The sequence below is a fragment of the Ipomoea triloba genome, chromosome 2, assembly GCF_003576645.1.
Source record: "Ipomoea triloba cultivar NCNSP0323 chromosome 2, ASM357664v1".
NCBI classification, from domain to species: Eukaryota; Viridiplantae; Streptophyta; class Magnoliopsida; order Solanales; family Convolvulaceae; genus Ipomoea; species Ipomoea triloba.
Genome location: NC_044917.1, coordinates 3,450,551 through 3,477,182, shown reverse-complemented (window position 1 = coordinate 3,477,182; position 26,632 = coordinate 3,450,551). Strand labels below are relative to the sequence as shown.

At 32.6% G+C, this 26,632-nt stretch overlaps 3 protein-coding genes across 3 annotated transcripts; 2 read left to right on the top strand and 1 right to left on the bottom strand.

Moving 5' to 3' along the window:
• On the top strand, positions 1–4,162 carry LOC116005562 (protein transport protein SFT2-like). Its single transcript, XM_031245791.1, has 4 exons — positions 1–287; positions 1,980–2,247; positions 2,358–2,462; positions 3,538–4,162. The coding sequence occupies exons 1-4, from the start codon at positions 97–99 to the stop codon at positions 3,646–3,648; spliced, it is 675 nt and encodes a 224-aa protein (XP_031101651.1). The 5' UTR covers positions 1–96; the 3' UTR covers positions 3,649–4,162.
• Positions 4,163–12,842: 8,680 nt separating this feature from the next.
• LOC116010476 (aspartyl protease family protein 2-like) lies at positions 12,843–15,109 on the top strand. Its single transcript, XM_031249902.1, has one exon. The coding sequence runs from the start codon at positions 13,103–13,105 to the stop codon at positions 14,741–14,743; it is 1,641 nt and encodes a 546-aa protein (XP_031105762.1). The 5' UTR covers positions 12,843–13,102; the 3' UTR covers positions 14,744–15,109.
• Positions 15,110–19,726: 4,617 nt separating this feature from the next.
• LOC116011282 lies at positions 19,727–20,428 on the bottom strand. Its single transcript, XM_031250834.1, has 2 exons — positions 19,947–20,428; positions 19,727–19,910 (listed from the first exon to the last, which is right to left on the bottom strand). The coding sequence occupies exons 1-2, from the start codon at positions 20,399–20,401 to the stop codon at positions 19,832–19,834; spliced, it is 534 nt and encodes a 177-aa protein (XP_031106694.1). The 5' UTR covers positions 20,402–20,428; the 3' UTR covers positions 19,727–19,831.
• Positions 20,429–26,632: the final 6,204 nt, after the last annotated feature.

Genomic DNA, 26,632 nt, shown 5'->3' with positions numbered 1-26,632 from the left:
TCCCACGGGGCTCTACTGTAAGTCTGTAACCAGACTAACGACTCTGAAGCTCCTTCCAGAGAAAACGAAAATATAATTGGCAAAAAAAAATAAAAAATGCATAAAACCGCACAAGCGTGGTTTACGGGAGGCCCGAGCAACGATCTGGAGAAAAAATCGCCGTCTCTACTTGCGGATTGGAACGCATACGCCGCCGCAAAGGACGATGAAGCGTCGTCGAGTCTCGGATTTGATCTCGAAGCCGCCGTCCGTACAGCCAACGACAAGGTCACCGGGACTTTTGGCGTGTAAGCATCTACTCACTATTACTCCGTACAAGTATACAGACTAGGGAAAACAGCTCAGAAAATGCTAATTTCTTAACCCGAATTTCATTCAAGTATTTCTTTCGAAATTGAATTGAACATGCAGTGTGTCTTTACCGATCTTTTAGTGAATTGTGTCTGATTAATCAGGTGAATGATGTACTTGGTTTTAGTGTTTAGATTGGCATAGAAATTGTGCTTTATAATGTAAAGCTAGGGCTGTGATTGAACTAACAAGCTAAAGATTGGCATTTGGAACAAAGTGGGACTTAAATGTTGAAATTAAAGTGAAGGACTCAAGGACAAGTGCAATTGAAGCCTGCTAAAATGCTAAATTTTGATTCATATGATATAGAAAATAGAATAGAAGTGTATGGAAGTTGTGACCAGAACTGAAAGTGTGTGTGTGTTGGTGAAGTTGTGATGGAATTGTGATATTCCCATGTTAAGATCAATCTACCTCATGCTGTTGTTTATGAATTTGAGCTAGTCTCTAGGTTGTGACCATTAAGAAGGTTGGCTATGGCTGGAGAACACAAAAAATTTATCATTGCATATTTGATTACTTTTGGATGGAAAGGAGAACGAACGGTGGAAGGACAAAGGTCCCCTTTTCCAAATGTAATGGAATTACCTCGTCTGAGGGTTAACATTTAAATTTACAACTCTGAACTCCTATTAAGAGGACATTCACAATCCTTATTTCTTTTTGAAAGCTACTCTCCTTCAGTTTATTCAATATTCATTTCGCCACCGTTCCTATAAAATTTAAATGTTCATTACAAGTTAGCTTAGATGCACTCATTTTTTGTGGGTTTAAAACTTTAGCTTAGCTGAAGACAGTATACTTATTTTACGCCTTCATTCACTATGTAATTTCTTTGATGTATAGTCCAGCACATATGGTAAATTCAATTGGGTGCAATTCGACCAATTTTATACCAAGACAAATGGGCAATATAGATTTACTTTGGAACAACTAGATAACAATATAGGACTTGAACTGACCTACTCAGTTCAACTAAGCCATAATTCTACAGCTATACAGTTTCTATGTTTCCATTTCGATCTGTTTAGTGCTAAATTTGTAAATATCCCCATGGACCAACATGTCTTTCTTAAAAACTTTTATCCAATCAAGTTTTGATCTACGGCTTTCCTTTCTCATCTTGTATCGCTGCCTTATTTCACTCTATGCCAGGTACTGATAGATCCACATTGAATTAGTGCAAACCATGTTTAGTCTATTTTCTCTCAATGTCTACTCAGTTGGGATCACTTGTGCCTCACTCCGACTACAGTCATTCTAATATGTATTCCGCATTATCTATCTTAACATTCTCATTTCAACTATTGCTATTTTATTTTATGGGCATTTTGCTTCTCCATTGTTCATTATATTCTATTACTCATAATTCTCCACATTTGTGAAACTAGAATTGGTCACTTGGATAGAGTCAAACCTAGCTATTGAATTAGATTAAAGATGATAAGTGTATTACTAATGAAAGTATGAAACAAATGTGAACATCCTTGGTGAATGTAAAACATAAATCAGAACCAGTAATTATATTTTTGAGATTTACATAGAATGCCTTATCATACCATCATTATCACTATTTAATATTAATAGCTATCCATTCATTCATTTTCTTGTCTGTTATTTGCATATAGGGTCTCTAAAGGAGTGAGAGATTTACCCGGGAACTTTCAATCTGCCACAAGTACTGTTCCTTCTGGAAAGGCTCTTATGTACTTTGGGCTATTTCTTAGTGCTGGAGTATTTTTTATCTTCATAGCATTCACCATGTTCCTTCCTGTCATGGTGATAATGCCTCAAAAGTTTGCTATTTGCTTTACTATTGGATGTGGATTCATTATTGGCTCATTCTTTGCCCTCAAAGGTCCAAAAAATCAACTTTCACACATGTTATCAAAGGAGGTAAATTAAATCTGTAGCTTATGGATGTGTTTACTTGTATAATTTCCCTATTTCCTATGTTATCCACCTTTCATGTCTTAGTTTTTTATGCTTTTCCTTTTCCTTTTCAGAGGCTTCCATTTACAGCAGTTTTCATTGGCAGCATGGTGGGGACAGTTTATGTTTCAATGGTGATGCACAGTTATATTCTCTGTGTGCTATTCTCCGTGGTGCAGGTATTGGATGTTCTTTTCATATTTCATAGATTTCCTTCTGATTTCTTTTATATTGGTCCTTTAACTTTAATGGTTTTCTTTTTCATTGTGGTTTGATTGTATTCAGTATCATAATTTGTTCTTAACATGTTAATTGGAAGAGATTATAAGATCGTAATATTTGGTAAATAGCTTGTTAGGGTTGCATATGTTTCAGATCCTTCATCTAGGGAAGTTTGCCGTGCACCTTGTTTTCATTCGTTATATCTTCTCAATGAAAATCTCTTTCCGGAGAAGTGTTTCTAGTCACGGGGTTCTTATTTTCTTGTCATTTGAAGTCTGCAGAGAACAATTTAAGCATAATGTGAATACTATTAATATGGTCTGTCTAATGCACATGTGACATGTCAGACACCAATATGCCCTGAACATGTGTTTAACAGACACACAAAATTTAAGAAACGGATCCGTGTATTTATTTGTGTTTCCTGGTCAGGGGACATTGATGGCCCGTCAGTGGGACACATATAGGAAATAGATTGATGAATTTGAAGCAGTTTGAACTGAAATTTAATTCTTCCAACTTTTGGCGACAATGTAGCTTAGCTACCACTTTGAATCTTTGTAGGCTATTTCATACTATAATGTTCTCTTCTTTTTTGGGTTTTTGATTGTTTATTGTCTTGTTTGTTGGGTATCATTTGTTGCTTGACATGCATAATAGTAAATTAATATCTTACTTTTAGTAAAGAACTCCCTAGTAAATTAAGTTTAATATCAATTATGAGTCTAATTTTATGTTAATCATACTTAAAAGCGGATCATGCCCCCTATATTTGGAAATCTTGTATCCTTGTGTCTGTCTCCATGCCCAACATGACACTATCCTTGCTTCATAGGGTGGGGGTTTAATAATTGGCTAATGGGATTCCACTCTTGTGCTGAGCTTTTACTTATTTCATATATTCAAAATTTCAAATATTGTTTTCTGCTTTACACCCTTACACGTATGAAGTTTGCTTTAATTTCTTCATTAAGAATCCCAACTATAGAAATATTTGCTCAGACTGATATGTTCTGTTCCATACTTTATTAGGTTCTTGCTCTAGCATATTATGCTATCTCCTACTTCCCGGGAGGATCGACTGGAATGAAATTCCTCTCTTCCACCCTCGCGTCTTCAATACTAAGATGTTTCGGAAGGTGACAGATATATGCTCTCTTCACGCTCCCATAACCGAAACCATCCCTGAGCTGATTCACACTATATTGCCTCGGTGATCCATCACATCTAAAATTTGCTTTTTCACGAGATTATATATTTCTGTAAACTGCATTTTCCGAGCTATCGAGCTTCATGCTGAACCTGGTTTGATACGAGCAGGCTGGTCTACTTGTGCCTACCTGTACCAACCCACAGGTCAAAGTCCACACAAGAAGCTATTTGTTAACTTTGAATTCTGAGTTCATACGTGCTTTAAGAACAATTCAAAGTAGGTGGTGGCTTTCAATGGTATACATATATATATCCAGCTCATTTTTACGTGTTGTGAAAATTCTTGATCCTTGATAGCAAGACAATGACTGCCAGAAAATGAAAGATTACTGTTTTGTGGGGAAACATATATGATATAATATATTATTAGAACATCTATTAGCAGTGTGAGGTTGACCAAACAATATAGGATATCTTAAATAATTATATATTTCTTTTCAACTCTCGATTTTTTGTTTTTTAATGTCTTCTATTTCTGTTCAGCTGTTGGGCTAAATGCAGCTTCTTTGAAGCGTATGAAAGAATGTTTTGTGAAGTTTTACTTAGACATGAATATAATTAGGGTGCGTTTGGTTCGCACATGGGAATCGGAATCGGAATGGGTATTAAATATTTAGTAATGGTAATGGGTTTTAGTGAAAGTATTTAGCATGTTTGGTAGTTGGGTGGGAATGATTATTAATAGTTGGGGAAGAAATGAGGAAGGGAGATGAAACCCTTACTTAATAAGGGTATGGGTTTTCTCATTAATGGGGTATTCCAAACTCGTAGTAACATTTACAAAACCTATCAACCAAACATAAGCAATCACTTTCATACCCATTCCTTATGCTTAAATCCACCAACCAAACACACCCTTAGTCTCGACGTGTAAGTTCTTAAGTATACTTGATTGGTATACTTGATTGAGAAAATTTGTTGTTAAGCATTGTGCAGTAAACAATTGCTTGAAACTCTCTTTAGTTTACAACAATATGATTTAAAAATTTTCAATTTATTAAATGCAACAATATAAATATAGACTTTTATATGCCAATAACAATTTCAAATAATTATATAAACCTGTCAATTAATTGAAACTGAATTGTCTATAATTAATTAGTAATGGTTGAATATTCTAAAGGAAAGGGATTTATAGTGGCACACTTGTTGGGAAATGAGGTGACGGATTTGAACTAAAGTTTAGTGTCTAAAATATATATATAATTTATAATTTAATTACATCTTGAATTCCGAATTTATTGTAAACTTTTATTATAACGCAACTGGCTATATAGATAACACCTAAAATATTAAAGAAAAGTTAAAAGTCCCTTTATTTTTGTTATTTTTGGTTAACAACTTTCTTTTTCATAGTTGAGAAGGAACACTAAAGGACAAAATAAGAAGAGATCACATCAAAATTCTTTCAAGGGTTAGAATTTTATAAAACTAATCAATGGAAAAAAGAATAAGAGGAGGTGAATAAAATTTGGAAACTTGGAGAACCATCCTTTTTAAAAGAAAATGAAAGCACATAGTAAAAGAAATTGTTAGCAAATGCAACTCAGTTGGTTCCTTAGCAGTAGATTATGAGCAAATATCAGCCTACCTAATGAGTCACTGAGTCGTCGTAATTTATCCTCTATTATATATCTTGTGAGGGCCTAGGGCATGGGATTTCGGCTTTTGTGAGTAAGAATTGAAACCGTGTAAGTTGTGAAGATGAGAGCAGGAATGATGGTTAGACTTTGAATGTATGCAAATCCAAACACAAAACGACAGAAGAGGCAGATGCATAATAGAAATGCACAATGTGGAATTTTTTTCCAAAGTTTTCAAAATCTTTAGCTTCCTCCAAGAAACAACCACTTCTCATTTCAGCATTTTGATGGAGCTTTGAGCCTAACTTGATCGCGTGTTGGAAATGCTACCTGCTCTAATACTTCCAACGCAATCTCTTCCCCTATATATTATAATTTTTTTAAAACAATATTAATTAGATTAGGTATTTCTCCATTTTGATTTTTGATACATGCCACCACATTATACATTTTATATTCATAGGTCAATCCACCCTAATTTTCTATCTTTCATTTATCAGCTACTTATAGATTAACTATATTTCTTACAAATCTTTATCTATTCACATTTATATTCACCTTTATAGAAATGACGTGGTCAATATTTTCAGTATATATTATCGAATTATATATATATATATATATATAATCATGCATGATTTGAGTGTTTGACAAGGTTATATAGGTAGAATATATAATAAAAGCATAAGGTCTTCAAACCATGTTTGTCAATGTTCTTTCTTTGATATTTCCCTTCTTGTATTTACATATGTGAAGCTTACCTTCAAATAATAATGTTGAACCCGTGTACCATTTTACCGTTGATCTTGTTTAATCTTGTAGTTTGTAATGTTTTTGACCTGGTAAATATACATCATTGCATCGCTACACTACTACACCATTGCATCGGATGCACTACTCCAAACATCTTGGCCATTTGATCTCTCATCTAAACGGTCGATAGAAGTTCACAAGTTTACATCCAAACATAGATTCCCACATGAAACATACCCCCTCTCTCTCTCTCTATATATATATATATTTTTATTTTTTTTTGAATTAATCAAATAATGATAACTCTAACCACTGATATTGAACATAGTCAAACAAACACTGTTTGCACCTAAATTTTCTGTTCAAATCCGATGACCTCTACCGACAACATATCGGAATGTCCAAGTGCGTTTGGTAGTCGACCATTTTCTACGTACATATCCAATTTCCTCTTTCCCATTTTTGGTTGCCAATGGAAAAACCTTAATCAAATCCATTACTTCATCCAACTTCCACGTAAAAAATTAACTAGGATTACTTTTTTAGTCACTGAGCGGATAGAACATGATTTTTTCATATCAGAAAATTACAAGTTCGATTATTATTAATACTATACCGATCGAGCTCGTTGCACAGACTCTTCCTAATGTAGAATTCACATCTCCTGTGCAGTTTATAGACTATTACAAAGGAGCATGGTTTATTGAGTGCACGCCTTCGAGTATTGGCATCCAAAAATTTTATATTGTGTATGTGCTTATTGTTCCAAAAGTATATACCTACATATAGTATTTTAGATATAACAATCAAATGGATTAGAAAAGTATATATAGAGCAACTCTAAAAAGACAAGACTTGCTTCCATGAAACGTGGTATAATTTTTCATAACGTTTTTCTTAATTAAAAAGAAATATTGATCCATCTAACAACTTTTTTTTTTCTTGTTATCCTAATTTATATGTTTTAATCTTAATTCGAATCTCGTTATTCCATTGGACTGAATCTTACACGAAATATACTCCATATAGTTGAATGCATGCATATATATAGGTATTCTTTGGTCTTCTCTTTTTTCCAAGAGAAGAAGGGTCACACTTGTGTGAGACCGTCTCACGGATCCTTATTCGTGAGACGGGTCGGGTCGGGTCAAAGTACCATGCAAATGTCATACTTATATGTGCAAATGTCATACTTATATGCTCAAATATAACACTAATCAAGAATACAATTTTTGTTACTTATAAGAGAAAAAGTAATACATTTTTCATAATAAGTAATGTTGACAAGTGCCCCTTACTTATAAGGGCAAATATAATACTTTTGAGGAAAAATGTAATACTTTTAAATCGAAATGTAAAAGTATTGTATTTTCCCTTAAAAGTATTACATTTACTCTTATAAGTAACAAAAATTTCATTCCTAATTAATTAGTATTGCATTTGAGCATATAAGTATGACATTTGCATCTTGACCCGACCCGACTCGACACGTCTCATGGTGAGACGGTCTCACACAAGTTTTTGCCAGAGAAGAATGATAGATGGTAGGTTTGGATTATTTTGTAATGTATATTTATTAATCAATAAGTTCAAACTTTTAGTAACAAGACACGTTAAACAGACCTACTTCTACCTAGTTAATGAAACTTGTCAATATTACATTAATGATATGGTTGTTTGGATTAGTAAATAGGGAGAAAATTAGCAAAACTACAAACATACATACATGTAGACAAGTAGGGTATAGTAGTAGACAACAAATGGTTAGGTATGTATCTACCAATTACATACGCAATTATGTGAAAAAATTATAGTAGAACCGGGTTTATTCAACACATATGCTCGACTGTTCGAGTAGTAGTTGTGAGTTTTTCTCGTCATTCAAAAAAAATTATGCAAAAATATTATAGTTTTACAAAATACTGAATGAATTAGAAAAATTTGTTATGGCGCACCTTAAAGAGCATATGGAGTACTATTTAATTTGATGAATACAATTTTTAATTTAATCTTAGTTCTTTTTATTAAATAAATCAAAATGATGATTAATAGAAAATGTATTCTATAATAATTTGAATATTAACAGATCAATGAATATTTTGAGCACAATATATCAATGAGTATGTCGTCTCACTACACATGCATCTACAACAATGGATCATGATACCTCGAAAAGTAAGACCAACAATAATATAAACTTCACCAAAATTGCTCCTAATGAGGTTCAAACACATGATTAATTGAAGAGTATGGCCTCAATGTCCATGATTTATTTATTTTTATTATAGAAAAATGATATTTTGTTATAATTACAATATTCATTGATTAATGATGAATATTTTTAATACAATATATCAATGAATATATATGCCTCACTACAATAATTAAATACAAAACTTTTCAGAGAAGAACCAATGACCTTTAGAAAGAAAGACTAACATATATCTTACCAAAATTACTTCTTGTGATGATCAATCAAACACATGATAAAAGATATTAATAGTCTTAATTAAGGTCACGATCTCTTATTTTTATTATAAAAAATTAAAATTGATATTCTGTTACAAAATATTCATTTATCAGCGAATATTTTCAATACAATCAATTAATAACCGCCTCACTGCAACAATTGACCAAAACGTTACAAACAAGAACCAACAACCTTTACAAAGAAAGACTAACACCCACACACACATAAACCCTACCAAAATTGCTTCTAGTGAAGATCAAACACACCACTACAGATTATATATGGCCTAATCAAGGTCTATATATAATCTTTTATTTTTCTTATAGAAAAACTGATATTTGTCATGATTGCAAACATCCATTGATTAACGAATAGTTTCAATAGACCAACAGTGAGTATGTCCCTCTATAACAGTTTATCACAATACCTCATACATAGAAAACCCAACGCCTTTATAAAGAAAGACCAACATATAAACTCCACTAAAATGATTTTTAGCGATATTTTAATGCATGGCTAAAGATTTTTATTATAAAAAAATTGACATCTAGAATCAATTAACATTAAGTACAAATCTGAAATATGTAACATGTTAGTTTGTTAAAAGTTTATTGAAATCTTCCATCCTATATGAACATGTTTCTTGCATGCCCGGAGTTCAATAAAGTACTGTCTCAACATAGAATATCTTGTATTTATGGAATTCTCAAACATTAAAACCTAGTTAGCTAGGTCATTACAATATCTAGGATTATTAATAATTAATTAATTATGGAGAGTGGTCCAACTCCATCACCGGCCACTAAAAACCAAGATTTTTCACTGCAACTTTTCCTGTGTGTTTATTGATTCTATTAAATAATTTTGCAGAAGTGACAAGCTAAGAAATAGTGCCATGTATTTTCGTGATTGTGTTGAACTCTCTCATCTCCATAAATACATTACATTCTATGTTTATGTTGTCATTTAATTAATTAATTATTTTATGGGCATTATATTTTGTTTCGTATTAGTGAACATTCTGCAACACTTAATGGCAGGCAAACAAACATCCTCAGCTCCCATGTTCTTACTTTCAAATTCCAATATTAATTTGATTGTATGTATTTTTTTTTTTAAGATAATGGTGATTTATTTTATTTTATTTTATTTTTTTTGGAAGGAGGAAGAGGTGAAATGGAGCATGGTTCTAATATTAGAAGATTGCGAGTTTGATTCCTACCAACACCTTCTTAATTGATCTTGTCACATTAGGTTTTCTTAGTACATCGAGTTTATCTCTACTCAATCGAATCTGTAGCACAATATCGCCCTAGTACAGTTTACCTCTATTGTGTTAATTCACCAAAAAAAAAAAAAATTCTAAATAAAATCACAACTATATTTAAGCTAAATTAACATAAAAATTGGTTGAAGTTAAAGGAGTTTACCAATTCAATTGGCAGCCTTCACATCAATATGGAGATCTCATCCGGAATTTAGCTAGGGTTTCAAACAAAATTGTGTGTCAAAATCAATAATTCAAAAAAAGTGATAACATATTCTAATATTCATTAAACGTTCTACCACAAAGACTTTCTAACTCGGTGATTGACTATTAACATAAAACGCAACTCTTCTGTATTTTCTTCTTTTCTTTTAAATCAATTAGGCAAAAACTTGTGTGAGACCGTCTCACCATGAGACGGGTCGAGTCGGGTCAAGATGCAAATGTAACACTTATATGCACAAATGTCATACTTATATGCTCAAATGCAATACTAATCATGAATAAAATTTGTGTTACTTATAAGGGTAAATGTAATACTTTTAAGGGAAAATACAATACTTTTACATTTCGATTTAAAAGTGTTACATTTTTCCTCAAAAGTATTATATTTGCCCTTATAAGTAAGGGGCACTTGTCAACAGTACTTATTATGAAAAATGTATTACTTTTTCTCTTATAAGTAACAAAAATTGTATTCTTGATTACTGTTATATTTGAGTATATAATTAAGTATGACATTTGCACGGTGATTTGACCCGACCCGATCCGTCTCACGAATCCTGATTCGTGAGACAGTCTCACACAAGTGTTACCCAATCAATTAATTAAAGGCACGTAATTGACATATATGATCTTGAAAGTATTAGTCATATTTTCCTTTAATTAATCCGTAGCCATTCTTTATAGAGGAAGATTCTTCCAAGCTTCCGAGACCATAACGTTGACCAAACGAATGATGCGAAACACATAAAGGTCGTAACGGGGTTGTGCTATTTGACGTTTGACCCGGCCCGCCTTAATTTATGGCTGAGCATGCTCGCAAGGCAACTATAAATTATATATAAACCCTGCATTAAATAATAATAATTATTATTTAATGTATAAATAAATAAAGTATCTGTCACTTTTCAAATGACCCTCATTTTTTAATCTTTAATATAACCACCAAACTAATTTATTCTTTGGCGTCAATTATGGTTGTAATTGTTTTATTAATTGTCGAATTTATTGTAAATAAAATTAGAATAGTAGTAAATAAAATCATATCTTAAAATTAGATTCTTTCTTTTAATTATAATAAATATTTCTTCAATTGACTAATCTATTAAGGTGTACTATACTTTTTCTAATAGAACCAATTAATGTGATTTTTGTTGGATTCTCAAACGGTGTTGTTTACCCATAACAGTAGGGCAGCTAGTAAATAAACGGTTACGACAAGTATAAAGTTTGAAATTTGACTCTTGCATGTTTAAAAGCTCTACTTTAGGTATTTTTGTTAGTAAGAATTAAACATTGTTGGTGTAATTTAGTATTACTGAATTCTAGTTTTGTGTTATATAATAGTCGGCAATCATATAGGAGAGAATGAGAGATAATCCACACAAAGAAAATCATGTGGGCCAGGTTGAGTAAACTACGATTGTGTGCAATAGGAGAAATATCTTTTGTGTAGGGATGAGAATGGGGTTGGGACTTGGGAGTGGGTCGGGGAGGACTACATCCAACACCCAACCCATCTTATACTTTCTCCATCTTGTAGTCATGTCCATGGTTCGGTTCCGACTCCGAACCGGCGGTTTTCAATTTTGAAATCGACCGAGCTAGAATCGGAACATTGTATAAAGGTTCTACATTCGGTTTTGGAACACGCGGTTCCCATTCGAACCTTCTTGTTTTAATTTTTTAAAATTTATTTTGTATTTTAAAAATTGTCCAAATTCAACAATTAATTTAATTTTTAATAGAAATTTTTCATATTTTTTTGAAAACCAATCGCAATCCAATTTCATTAAATTAAATGTTCAATACAAAAAATTTTCATTTAAAAATGTTTTACAAATGGTTACATGAAATATTTAAACTTGAAAGTTACATTATTAAAAAAAATTATTATATGTAAACTTTAAAATGTTAGTCAAAGTTTAAACTTCAATAAAATAATAGTTAAACTTTAATCTAATAAAAATAATAATTAAGTTTTATTTTTTAAACTTTTTTTTGGGTTGGAATTGAAATATTATGGGTTCTCGTTCTTAACTAAAACTGGAATCGTTCATACGATTTCTGTTCCAACAGTGCATAGTTTAGAATTAACTACATATTACTCCGTAGTACTTATTAATACACACACACACAACAACAACAACAACAACAACATATGCTCAAGGCGGGTAGGTAGATGTGGAACGGATTGAAATTGCCATCCCTAACATTGTGTGACGGGTGTAACTAATAATGTGTTGATAAGAATTAAAAAAGTGACCTTTATTAGTCTTGGGGTGAATTAATGGTGTTTAATCCTTTATTTCCGTCTAAGATATAGTTGGTAAAATTGGAAAACCTATGTTATAAAAAAACAAAAGATATATATATTGAAAAAAAAAAACCAAAAGATATAAAGAGATTATTTTCGTACATAAATTTATTAAGTATTGACGCAATAAATAGTGTAAAACATGAAGCATTTTAGCATTGGACATACGTACGTGAGTAGTTGCAGGCGTCCCAGTAGTAGTTAATAAGAGTTTACCGGTCTGAACACCCCTACACAATTTGAAATTGAACATTACAGCTTAGCAGTTTGACTGTGTGGAAATTTTTATTCACATTCCGACGTTAAAAATTGCGGTTTTCTTCGATTACCTCTTACGTTTGAATTGAATTTCTCTGTTCCATTTCCATTCAAACTGATCATTTTTTTCATCAATAAAAATGTTGGTTTAGTTTCTATTTTTGTTTTGATTTCTGATTATTATTTACTGCTAATTTCTAAAATTATGATGAATATATAGAAAGCCAAAAGCGCGTAACATGTCTAACCAAGGTTCAAAGTCATTGTTCAAACGCTTAAAATTCCAACTCTCGACCCAAAAACCTCAGTCTTCAAGTCCTCTCTCTCTCTTTCTCTCTCTCTAAGCTTTCTTTACTTAATATCTCTCCACGTTTTTGGTTCTCACAATTCCTGAAAATCCCATTTCTGCAAGTTCCTGGGTTCTGATTGAGTCCTCCGTTCCGGGTTTTCAGTTTCTGATTCAGAAAAAAAAAAAAAAAAAAAGCTGAGTTTTTTTTTGGGGGTTTAATTTAATCATGGTGACTAGGTGGATTGTTTGGTTTATGGGGTTTCTGTTGTTGTGTTGTTCTGGGTTTGTGGTGTCGGGTGGGATTCATAATCTCATGAATGCCACTTCCGGGATTGAACTGCCGGAGCATCCCAGTTTCAACGCCGTTTCTTCGTCGTCGTCAAGCTCCGGTTGCAGCTTCGGGGCGGCGAAAAAGTCAACCACTACTGTTTCTCTGGTGGCCCATCAGAAGGTTGATTCTAATGGCGATGAGGAAAGAGAGGCGGTGAAGTTTCATCTGAAGCACAGATCAGAAGGGCGAGGGAAAATGGGGAAAAAAGACGCAGTCTTTGAGTCAACGACGAGGGATTTGTCCCGGATTCAAACGTTGCATACCAGAATAACCCAGAAGAAGAACCAGAACACAATTTCCCGCCTCAAGAAAGACAAGAAAAATTTTCCGGCAGGGGCGCCGGCGGCGCCGCTGCCGGAAACTTCCATCTCCGGGCAGCTGATGGCCACGATTGGGTCCGGGGTGAGTCTCGGGTCAGGGGAGTATTTCATGGATGTTTTTGTGGGTACACCTCCTAAACACTACTCTCTGATTCTTGATACTGGTAGTGATCTTAATTGGATTCAATGTCTCCCTTGCTATGATTGCTTTGAACAAAATGGCCCCCACTATAACCCCAAAGATTCTAGTACTTTCCGAAACATAACCTGCCAAGATCCTAGGTGTAACCTCGTATCATCCCCTGATCCCCCTCAGCCCTGCAAGTCTGAATCCCAGACTTGCCCTTACTATTACTGGTATGGGGATAGCTCTAACACCACCGGCGATTTCGCCCTCGAAACCTTCACCGTTAACCTCACAACCCCGGCCGGGAAGCCGGAGTTTAGGCGGGTGGAGAATGTGATGTTTGGTTGTGGGCATTGGAATAGAGGGCTATTCCATGGGGCTGCAGGGTTGTTAGGATTAGGGAGAGGCCCTCTTTCCTTTGCCTCTCAGCTTCAGTCTTTGTATGGTCATTCCTTTTCATACTGTTTGGTTGATAGGAATAGCAATTCCAGTGTTAGTAGTAAGCTGATCTTTGGTGAGGATAAGGCCCTCTTAAGCCATCCCCAATTGAACTTCACTGGATTAATTACTGGGAAACCAAACCAGGTTGAGACATTCTATTATGTCCAGATTAAATCAATCCTGGTTGGGGGCGAACCCCTTAATATCCCCGAGGATACATGGAATTTGTCCCCCGAAGGGGCGGGAGGGACAATTGTTGATTCAGGTACCACTCTGAGCTACTTTGCTGATCCTGCTTACAAGATCATCAAAGAAGCATTCGCCACACAGGTGAAACGCTACCCGGTTGTCAAGGATTTCCCTATCCTCGACCCGTGCTACAATGTTTCCTCCACCTCTGGCGGCCTCGAGGCACTGGACTTGCCCTCATTCGGGATCCTGTTCGGGGATGGCGCTGTCTGGAACTTCCCCATCGAGAACTACTTCATCGAGATCGAACCTAACGAGGTCGTTTGCTTGGCCATCCTCGGGACTCCTCGCTCCGCCCTCTCCATCATTGGCAACTATCAGCAGCAGAACTTCCATATCTTATATGACACCAAACAGTCCAGACTGGGGTTTGCACCAACCAAATGTTCTGATGCCTGATATTTTTGCATTATACATAAATACATACACATATATATTTTTTTGACAGAAGAAGGTGGTAATTAAGCTGTAAAAATTGGGTGTGGGCACACCTGGATAGCTTTGATTCTTTAATTTCCCAGAAATCTATAACTGCTGTAGATACAAAATACTCAGAATCTTCATTTGTTCTTCCCTTTTTGTTTGTAGTTTCTCATCATCATTATACATTGTTTAACATACATCACACATCCTATGTACTAGGTTGACTGCAGTTTGCAGAAGATCAGAACAGATGCTTTTTTTTGTTTCAGAACTGCAAATCTTGTTGTTTCTTCTGTAAAGGATATGAAATCTCCAATAAAATTACTCATTTTTCTATTTGCAGTCAGCTTGTAGTTGTAGCCCTGAAATATATGAACTTCACAGTTATCATTCCATCATCTGTACATCTGCAGGGAATACACAATCTTAGACAGATTTTGCAGGCGATTATTGGTATAACCTAGTCAACAATTAGGTTGTTGCATTTACTCCCAACAACCTTGAAAGATGTTTCTCAAGATCTTCTTGGGCCCAAAAACTGCTTCCTATATCAAATTGAAGGACATGCTTTGTTTCAACTAAAAAGTTTAAAGTTGACCGGGAGACTATGGTGTGTCTATTATTTATATATATTATACTCAGTTGCGAGACAACAAAGATGAGACGCTTTACAAGGAGGCAAAAGATTAGGATGGTCCCGGACGAGTTAATCGACTAGGTGCATATGATTTTCGTACTTATGTCACAAATTTAATTCTTACAAACACTTATTTATCTGTACAAATTATCGAACAAGTGGTTGCAAGTTTTATTTCATTCCAAAAGAAAAAAAAGGATGGCGTGGATGGGTAGAAGTTGCAAGTTGGCAGTGATGACTTGGCCAGCTCGCCGTGTACTTTGGTCTTCAGTTGATGATCTCAGCGTTGGACATGTTTTAACCGGTCAACTTAATTGAGGAAATTCAAAATTTGGACAAGAATACAAGTCAAATCTTCATTTAAACTATGAACAAAATATGTGACTAGTTAGTCTTATTCTTAGAGGTATCTACAATTCAGCAAAGAAATTAATCACTGTATTTGACAGAAAAAGTATTAGGTAATAAAAAATATAGGACTGTTATAATGTTAAAAAAAAAAAAAAAAAAGAAGAAACTGAAATAAGATCATCATATCTACTATTGTGTATATATTTATTTACTTAGGTGGGTGTATTCAATCATGACTTTTGTAGATTTTTAAAAACTTTTAAAATGATAGATTTTAATAAACTTTTATTGACTTTCATAAAGTCGTTCGAAACTTTTTAAAACTTTGTAATACTCTATAAAAGTCAATATAAAAAACTTGCATAAACTTTTATCAACTTTTTTATTTTAAAAATTCTACAAAAGTCATTAAAATTCTAAATTGAGTTTATTACCGAAACGGTCCCTAAACTATTGCGAAATTATCAATTTGGTCCTCGATAATTTTTTGTGCCTAATTAAGTCCCTCAACTTTGAAAATTTTAACCAATTTGGTCCTCCGTTTATTTTGCCGTTTAAATCGGGACCAAATTGGTATTTTTGCTATATTCAAGGGACCAAATTGATAATTTTTTTATAGTCAAGGGATCAAATTGGTAATTAATTTTTCACTGAAATGGTCCATTGACTATAGTAAAATTACCAATTTGGTCCCTTGACTATAGCAAAATTACCAAATTGGTCCCAATTTTAACGGCAAAATAAATGGAGGACCAAATTGGTTAAAATTTTCAAAGTCGAGGAACTTAATTGGGTACGAAAAATTGTCAAGGACCAAATTGGTAATTTCGCAATAGCCGAGGGACCATTTCGGTAATAAACTCTTCGAATACATCCTTACAAACTTTCATAAGCAATTCATAACAATATTAAACACTAAAATTTATAGTTATAGAATTGTTCAAATAAAATATTTAAAAATATAATTACTTTTTCTTGAGAAATTAATATTTAAAAAAATTATAATTACTAGTTGCATAAAATAAAAAAAATAGTATATATAAAAATTATATTTGATACACCCTTCGTCCCATTTTATCTGTCTTACTTTCCTTTTTAATCCGTCCCAAAATATTGTCCACTTTCTAAAAATAAACATCATTATATTCTTACTATTCCCACTTTGCAAGTACTCCGTATTTATTAGTGGGTTATACTATCAAATCAAATATATAGATATTCACGAATCACGAAGTGTTGTGTTTATCTTCCTCCTCTCACTAAAAGATTGAATTCAACCAATTAGCTAGTCTAACCCATAGCCTTATAAACTCATATTATCTTTCTTATTTTATCAACGTGGGATTCTTAACATTATTCTCCCCCGTCTCTCTATTTTTTTTTCTATACTGACTTGCAAAGAAAATTTGTTCACTATACTTGAAGACGCAAGCAGCAATCTGGTCGTATTCTTGTATTTTCAGTTCCCAGTCTGTTTGTTTTTTTTTTAAACCTTTTTTCCCAAAAAAAAAAAAAAAAGTTGCGAGTTCATTTTCGGATTTTTTTAAAGATAGTGCAGTAAATTAAGTTCTTAGTAGGAACGTTCTTCGGTTCAATATGGGAGACGAATTCTTCGGCTGACGGAACTTCGTTGAATGTTTGAATGCGAAGAGATTATCCACTTCCATGTCTCGCGGACCTCTACAGTTTCCAGTTTGCTTATTCTTGTATATATAGAATACCAGTATTTTATGTGAAGATAAATAAATTGTTTATTGAAGAAAGATTAACAGAGGTGAAGAAATGTAGAGATGAGATAAAGAAATTCTTTACTGGAGGAAGATGAAGAAATGCATAGAATGAGATGGGAAATTGCAAAGTTGTCAGGGCGTTTGAGGGTAAAAACGTAAAGAGGGAGAGTTTCTTTTAACTGTCTTAAAATGCGTGCCAAAAGTAACTAAGACATATAATTCGGGACTGAGGGAGTATATTGCTAGATATCAAACAATGAACTATTATTTGCAATAACAATATGGGACTGCTAACAACAACAATGTGCTTCTCTTTGTAGCCTCAAATTGCTAGTGCAAATAATAGTTCACTATTCATTATAGCATGTTGTTAAAAAGAAAAAAGAAAAAATATATTACGAATAAACATATGAATATTATGAAACATATAGTAAAAGTTGACGGTAATAGATAAAAAAAATTTACTCTGTTCATGTATTTAGGTGAAAAAGTTTAGATGTTAGGGATAAAAAGTTCATAAAAAAATCAAAATATACAAGCAACAATGAAATAATATTAATATTATTTTGAATTTTTAGAGGAAGATTGTAAAGTTTAGGAGAGAGAAAAAAATGGTAGAGTTTAGGTATGTAGAAAATATAATGAAGAAAAAATAGTTTATTGAATTTAGGTATAAGCTTTATAAAGTTTAAAGTTTTAAATAAGGAGAAAAAAATAGAGTTTAAATAGAGAGAGAAAAAAAAACCTTTCAGTGTTGGTAGAAATAAAATTTTGAAATCTTGGGATTGGGGGTTGGATTTCAGCTATTTATATTTGAGAAGGAAAAGTATATAAAAGTCTACAGAAATTCTAAAATTAAAAAGTCATTACAAATTCATAACTTTTTGAATACCACATGACTTTTAAAGATTCTTTAAAAGTTTTAATTGAATACCACATGACTTTTAAAAACTCTTTAAAAATCTTGATCGAATACCGCATGAATTTTAAATACTCTCTAAAAGTTTGAATTGAATACCTCCAAACTTTTAAAGTTCATAAAAGTCTTTAAAATTCTATGAAAGTCATGATTGAATACACCTCCCTTGATTTTAATTATTCTTTGTGTGCTATATATATTTTTTGGTTAACATACATGTTAGTAGTGGTCAAAATATTGATTCAAATGCAAATCACCTAAGTTAACATATAATCAACTTTGACCTAGGAACTAATCGTCAAGCAATCAAATTAGATCCTTTATTAAGAGAGATTCGACTTGAATTGACTCGAAACCAACCGTTACCTTGAAACTCCTGTAATGGTTTGAACTAGACCCTCCCCTCAGAAGTCTTGGCTTGAATTGACTCAAAATCGACCATGAACTTGAAACTAATAGTTCAGATTAAATTTGTCACGCATGGTCTCCCTAGTGTGATTTTATATCTCTTTTGTGATTTGTGAACTTTGATTCATGAATAAGATTTATCTAATAAACACCCTCGGATGATAATTACGATTTTTCTTGTAATTTTTTTTTTAAAGCAAGCTAGCATCGAGATTGACCCGGTTCACAACCACCTCAAATACAAAGTCAACGCAAATTCTAATTACCAAAAGAGGCAAAGACTCGGTTCAATTCACATATTGACTGAAATCGGTCCAAATCTCAAACGTAGAGTTGGGCCTAGCTGGCGTGGGCTTATAACAATTTTGAGCTGGTAAACTATGGCCGAATATCTGACTCACGGCCCAATAATGAAAAGAACCATGGTTAATTGGTTATACCCGAGTCCTGGACCATAATAGGTAAACCACTAATAATTATGTTCATTTTTTTTGAAAGCTGATATATGTGTTCATTTTTAATATATTGTAGGCCCATTTTTGTAAATTCATCATATTTTGATATATGTTTATTTGTAGTGTACTACTTAAAAAATAAAAATAAATCTATAGTACATTAAAAATTAACATGTATGATTGATGTTTTCAAAAAAAAAAAAACCTGTATGATTGATCTGTCTTGAACTATGGTTTACCATAAAATTTCCCTGTGAAAGGAAATGCATGTTTTTGTAAGAGATTATACCAATCTGACCAGGAAATGCATGTTTTTGTAAGAGATTATACCAATCTGACCAGCACTTTGTCATTTAGTTGGACTGGTTTGGTGCAGATGAAAATTATTTTGAGTATGATAAGGGCTTTAATGTACCTCTTACCGTTAAGGTATGCTCAGCTGCTCAGGACAGCTCGTGGTTTGACAAAAAGAAGAAGAAGATGAAGAATTTATTGTATTTTTTAAAATACATTTTGCAGATACATCGTAAAGCCCAAATCAAAGTGCATGCATGCATGTTAATTTCAGTAGCTGTTCTGCCATAAGCCTTCTTCAAACCCCATTTCTTCTCCCAAAAATGCACCATTATTATTATTATAATAACAATAATTATTATTGTTATTATAATAGTTATAATAATAATCAAGGCCATACTCTCCCATATCAAGCATCCCACCACCCACCTCCACCGCGCACGGCGGCGCCGGAGACATCTCAGTCACGTCCAGCAGCCACTCCACCTCATCGCCGAACACCTCCTCCTCCTCCTTCTTCTGGCGGCTGCCATTACTCTCCTCAATCCAACCGCCGGCCGGCGGCTGAATTGCGCATCCGCCGCCGCCCTCTTGCTCTTCACCGCCGGCAGCCGGCTCTTCTTCCAGCAACTTCATAAGCGTATCCGCATCCAGCTCCGCCATATCAATGTCCTCAAATTCGACAGACGAAGAAGAAGCTTCGAAGCTCATGATAGAATCAGACGCCATTAGAACTGAAATTAATTGTGTGTAGAGGAAGAAAGAAAGAAATCGGAGCTTTGCAGGATATGAACATATACAATATGCAGGGACCAATGGGCTTAAATAGGCAGCATGCATAGTGGGTTAGCTATAAATAGATTAAATATACATAATTCAATAAAAACTTAATTACAAGAAAAGTAATATTAAAGATGAAATATCTCATGTCTTTCTTATTTGTACTGTGTTGCCTCTAGAACGATAGACTACAACTCTACAAGAAAAAGATATTATGACTACTATAAATTTTATGTGCTATATATTGTACAATATAGGCTTATAGGTATAGCTTTTAATAAACTAACAATATCTAATAATTTAGTTGAATCAAACATTTTAATAAGCCAACCTAGTTAACTTGCAGTACATATATAATTAATGTCTTAATATATGAAATATATTATATAGGTTTATGCAGTTATGTAATGTACTGGCTCTTGGTAACATAGTTAGCCTATCAATCAATTTTGACTTATTGACCACTATTAGCTATTTGGCTTAGTTAAATTCAATATAACTGTTTGGTTAATTAGATTTTTGTAATAGTTTATTGCTATGAAATGTAAAAATTCAAAAAGCTGCTTAAAGTAGCTTTTTCTATAAGTTTTTTTTGCATGTAATAAGCCATCAGCTAATAGCTAATTACCAAACTTACAATCATCTAATGTTATCAACTAATCAAACACACTAATCAAATCGACTAACAACTATTTACCAAACACTCCATTGCCAGATTGAAAACGCCAAGAACCTATATTTTGCGGGAGAGAATTGAAAAGCACGAAAACGTATAGAAAGATTGGGAAGAAAGTGAAAACTTCTAGCTTCTTCGGCTTCTTGTTCTACTTTTTGCATATAAAATTGATGACAAATTATATTTCTAGTCAGCAGAAATGCCTGTTTTTTGCAAAAGTGGGATCTGCTTATCTGTTTGTGGATAGAATATGAAAGCGATGTGTTTGGTAAGTCCATTGGTTGCGTTTTTGGGCGGATTTCATGAGCTGCAAGTTGCAGTGAGTTGTGGGGGTCCATACATTTCCATTTCTTCATAATAAGTCACATATAATTGAAGTCAGAATCAACTGCTATACTAGGGTAAGTTTTATTTCCCAAGATTTCTACGTGGACTTCTCATGAAAGCTGTCTATAGGCAACTCTGGTAAACTATAATGTTTCAAGTTTCACTACTCATAGAAGTACAGTCTATTGACATTTTTTGTTTGAACGGTCGAATATAGTCAACCTGGTTACCTCATGGTGGTCCTTTGCAAGGTAATTAAAAGACACAAAACTGACTTCACATATAAATTATAATGCATATTCGGATAGCAAATGTAGCCTACAGGTTTTCTCGTAAATCAAAACAATCTGTAATTTGGATTGCTTTACTTTAATTTTTTGTGATTGTTTGTCGGCTAGAGACTTAGAGTTACACAAGTTTGATTTGTGTATGTTACTTCTGAACTAAGTTAGGTTGAAATTTTGGTGTTGGTATAACAGTACAGCAGTGGTTATTAGGGGGGTTTAGTTGTTTCGTTTTGAATTGAAGTATATATACGTACAACTCCGTAGTTAGAAAACATTTTTGTTGCGAGGATTCAATCTCCTTTTTCTCTGTTGGTAATTTTGTGTTTTGGAGTGTTTGTCATGTCTTTCTAACCTGCGGAAAAATGACATTTAAATGACCTGGTTATTAAAATTCCGAACCGTCGCCGCCGGTCTCCTTCTCCGGCCGGAGGCGACCATAATGGCCTTGTCATCTCAGAAAAGGTGATCAAGATTAAAAAGTAATAAGACTGGCTCAAACCCAGTAATTTGAGGTTCAAACCTACAATCTCTCGGTTGTAGGTGGATCGCTCTTAGCACTTGAGCTGCCCGTTCCATCCAACGGATTATCAATGCATACCATGAACAAGGGAAAGGTGGTTTCCACTGTCCAATTCACACATTAATTTGCTTCTTTAATTTATAGATATTTTTGACAATATAAATAAATAAATAAGTATATATATATATATATCCAATCATGATGGGTGGGGATCTCATATAGCTAGCCTTAACTAAGTTACAAGTCAGGCAATCATCTTTGCCCCCAAACATTGTATGATAATAAAAAATTCACTTGCCAAAACAATCATACTTATCATCATTTTTCTCAACAGAAACACAATCCATTATAATTAATAGTTCAAAATAACTGTTATCAGTACCGAGTTATAAACAAATTAAATCCACCAAGCCATTCTTCGGATCTTCTCATCTCTAAGAACTCTGATCCCTAAATTGTAGGCTCACCTGATTGTCTACGTGCATTATATTGCCATCCACATTAGTTTTAACAAAGTTGATAAGAGGTTTACTCTTGCTACTTCTAAAAAAGTATGTAGGCCAACTTTCCTCTTCATTCATGCCAAAATTTGGGTATACAGTTAGATAAGCTATGTATGTGCCTTTTAGGCAGAGAGTATAGTTGGAAAAGTGTTGCACTTTTAGGTAAAAAGGAAAGTATTTATCATATCTACCCAACTAAACCTATAAATTGGTAGACAAAGTCCTTAGATTATATGGGTCTGGCATTAAGTTTCCATTTGTGTTGCCAAATTGGCAGTGGCCCCTCATGACTTTGCTCCAATTCTTTGTTTTATTTTCTTTTTATTTCTACTTTTCATCTACCCATGTAACATGTTGGTGGATGGGTGATTTATAGGTGAACACGCTTTGGTATGAGACTAACATTATATTTTATTTATTTATTTATTTTTCACTATTGTAACACATTTTGATTGATAAAAAGTGAATCATTTAGGGAATTTTAAACATTTAGGTTTCTCAATTATTTATTTATTTTTTTTTTTTTTAAATTGGGGCAATGGGTTATAGGGTTGTTGAATTAAAATGTGGTTTAATTGAAAGACATTTTGAGAAGATATTGCTGGGAACATAGTAGAGATCCCCATTTTCAATTTATTGAAACTTACTATAGGATATTTTTCTAGGAGAGATTGGATGTTTAAATCCCAATATGTTCTAAGGAATGAAGCCTAAAATCTATGTTGATTGGATAGCATTGAGAGTTGGTGGTTTATCATTGGGGTTGCTTAAGTTTGATTGCCTTTTAAATTATATTAAGCAACTAAGAACTAATTGTGCGCGTGTGACATGACAAAAAAATTGTAATTTAATATTTTTTGTTCATGTCTGGATAGAGATGATAGAGTGAGTAGAGTATAATTCTTATATTAAAAGGATATGTGTTCAGTTTTTGTTAATATTCTCTTAGTTGAACTTGTCTAGAGTCTACTTCTCCTATATATTTTATGCCTTAAATTTACAGTGCATATTCTCGAATAATGGTTGCAAATTTGATCATAAAAAAAAAAATTGATAGGTCATCAATTGTTATATCATGGACTAGGGTTCATATTGTATTGTAAGTCTGGATACAAAAATTTTGTACCTTCAGTTAACACATTTTATATCTACAGTTAATCGTTTCTGTACATGTAAACAAATAACTTGATAATTGCCAACACATAATATGATAGCTACAGGTACATAAACGGTTAATGCAGGTATAACATGTGTCAACTACATATATAGAATATTATTTTTAGATCATGGTCTACAATGCAAAGTAGATCATAGTCCATAGTATAATTTGTCATAGGCCATGTCTATCATAAGCTAAAAGTATATTATTTTTATTATACTGAAAGTACATTATTTTATAGTACTATAAAATAATATCGTACTATAAAATAATGTACTTTATATATAAAAATAATGTACTTTTTATTTATGATTCAGATAGCTGTGTGGACCATGGTCCCTGCAATAATAATTGAATTATGTAGTTGCAGGCTTCTGAATTCTGGACTTTTGGATTGGTTGTCGTATGATGCCACTTGCAAGAAGCCCATTATTGCATTTGCAAGTGTAACTCTTTTTATTTCAAGTTGGTTGCTTTTAATTTTTAGGCTATTGAAATTCTAGAAGTGGGCCCGTAACTCTATATTCTAGACTTTGAAAAGTTATTAACCTTTTTATGCTTAGTTTTGGATGAATTGACTATTGGTATTCTTTTTCCAAAAAATTGAATCTCTAATCTTATGCGTTTCAACTCTCTGACCTGATAGCGTATGAGTATAAATACATTATGATAACTCAATAATTTAATAGAAATGACTAAATATCGGTGCATATAAAGAATTTGCCTACTTTAAAAATAATCCTTACACTGTTGCTGTCTAATTTTAGAATCGATATCAATTCTCTTATTATTTTATTTTATCTTTGTCACTTTTGATTATTCTCCATTATAAGTTTGGCAAATTTCTTTTAGGAAGGAAGACAAATTTATACTTTCTCACAACTTACCTCTAATTTTCGTGCTCAGAAGTTGTATAAAATTCAAAGGAAAACCTCAATTTATTTTCATCTCGTCAATTTATAATAATGAAGATGTTGACTTTCTTGGCGAACAAAGTTCAAATTATGATTTTCATTAAGTTTATACAACTATAAAAGCCATAAATTAGAGTAGAGTGTTGATAAATTACGCGTTAAGAAATCAGATATCCGAAATTAGTTATGACAGAGGACTAAAAATGACAAAAGTGAAATAGTTGGGGGATTAATATTGAGTTTGTTTGTTTTTTTTTTAAAAGACAGCGCGTTGGCTGCTTCCATGATTTTTGTTGACTTGCTGTCTTGTCTTTCTAAATGGTGTAGAAAATTAAAAAGAGAAATTAAGAAAATCTCAAAGAATTCTGTATTAATTATGAAATTAAGCCTATTGGGCATTAGCCCATACAAATGTGTCATTCATTTACTGATGACCAATCAAAATGCAGGTCAAAATTCCACAGAGACCACAGTCAAACATCTCTTATTATTATCTACTATACTAATAAGAGCCAAAGAGAGTTAGGCCTAAAATGGGTAGAAAAAATGGCGGTCAAATTATTTAATGAAATGGATGGTTCAGATGAATTATTTAATCGAATAGATGGTTAAGATAATTCAGATTAATATTATTAATAGAGATTACCTAATTTAACCTTACTTTTATGATTATCCGTTAGGTTTTCCGTTAAATATTCTATTTTCCGTTAACTTTTAACTTACCCATTAATTTCTATAAGAAAGGTCTTAGGTTCGAACCTCATCTCAATCAAATTTGGCATAATTAAGTTTCTCACTCTATTTTACTCTTATTAAATTAGTAGCTACAACAAAAAATGATACATATGTATTTCTTTAATTTAGAATTATTTGTCTACAATACCTTTATTTGAAAAAATTATTCATTATCAAAAAATTAAATTAAATAAGAGAAATAATTTCATTAGTTATATTGTCTTTATTTTCTCTCATGCAAAGATTCTTTACATTCAAATTTATTAATTGATATTCATTACATTGTCCATTATCTTATTTTTACAATATCTTGTAATTAAATAACAAAGTTATAGTATAAAATAATGTTATATATTTATTTACCAAGTATTTTATTAATACTATGAAAAAAAATTAAAATAATTTGAAGCTAATTATATTAACTACTTGGGTAATGGTTGACAAAGAGAGTACTCAAATAACCCAACAAATTGAAGCGGAATCACTCTATTTTACTCTTATTGAATTAAATAAATTAGTAGTTACACCAAAAAATGATACATATGTATTTCTTTAATACCATGAAAAAAATAAATAAAAATAGTTTGAAACCAATCATATTTACTTGGGGGATTTGTTGGCAATGAAAGTACTCAAATAACCCATTACCTAGCAAATTGAAGCGAGAAACTACCTTTTAATATCTTTGGAATACATAATATTTTAAATTTTCAAATTTTTATTAATTTATTTAATCTTTTTTCATAAATTAGGGATTTCTTTATCCACAATAACTCATTCAACAATAATGGTTGACCCAAATGAACCCCAAGCAGAACACCTAAAGGAAAGTCCATAACTCCTATATCATAATATATCTCATTGTATAACGTTGTCATCTATGCTACCAAGAATAACCGAATTGCAAATAACACACTACCAACAAAAAGGAAGAGAACAAATAGTAAAAATGAAGACAATGCCAATGTTACTCAAAAGAGAATTAAGAACACTTAGAAAAATTCAAATTAAAGTACCATTTATTTAGACTATCATTTTTAGACCAAATATTTAGACTATCGATTTTACAAAGTTGCAAACATTTATTTTAGTAATAATTATAATGAATTTTCTATATTATCTTGGATTTATATACTTTGAGTTAAGTTTTAAATAAAAAAATTCAACATT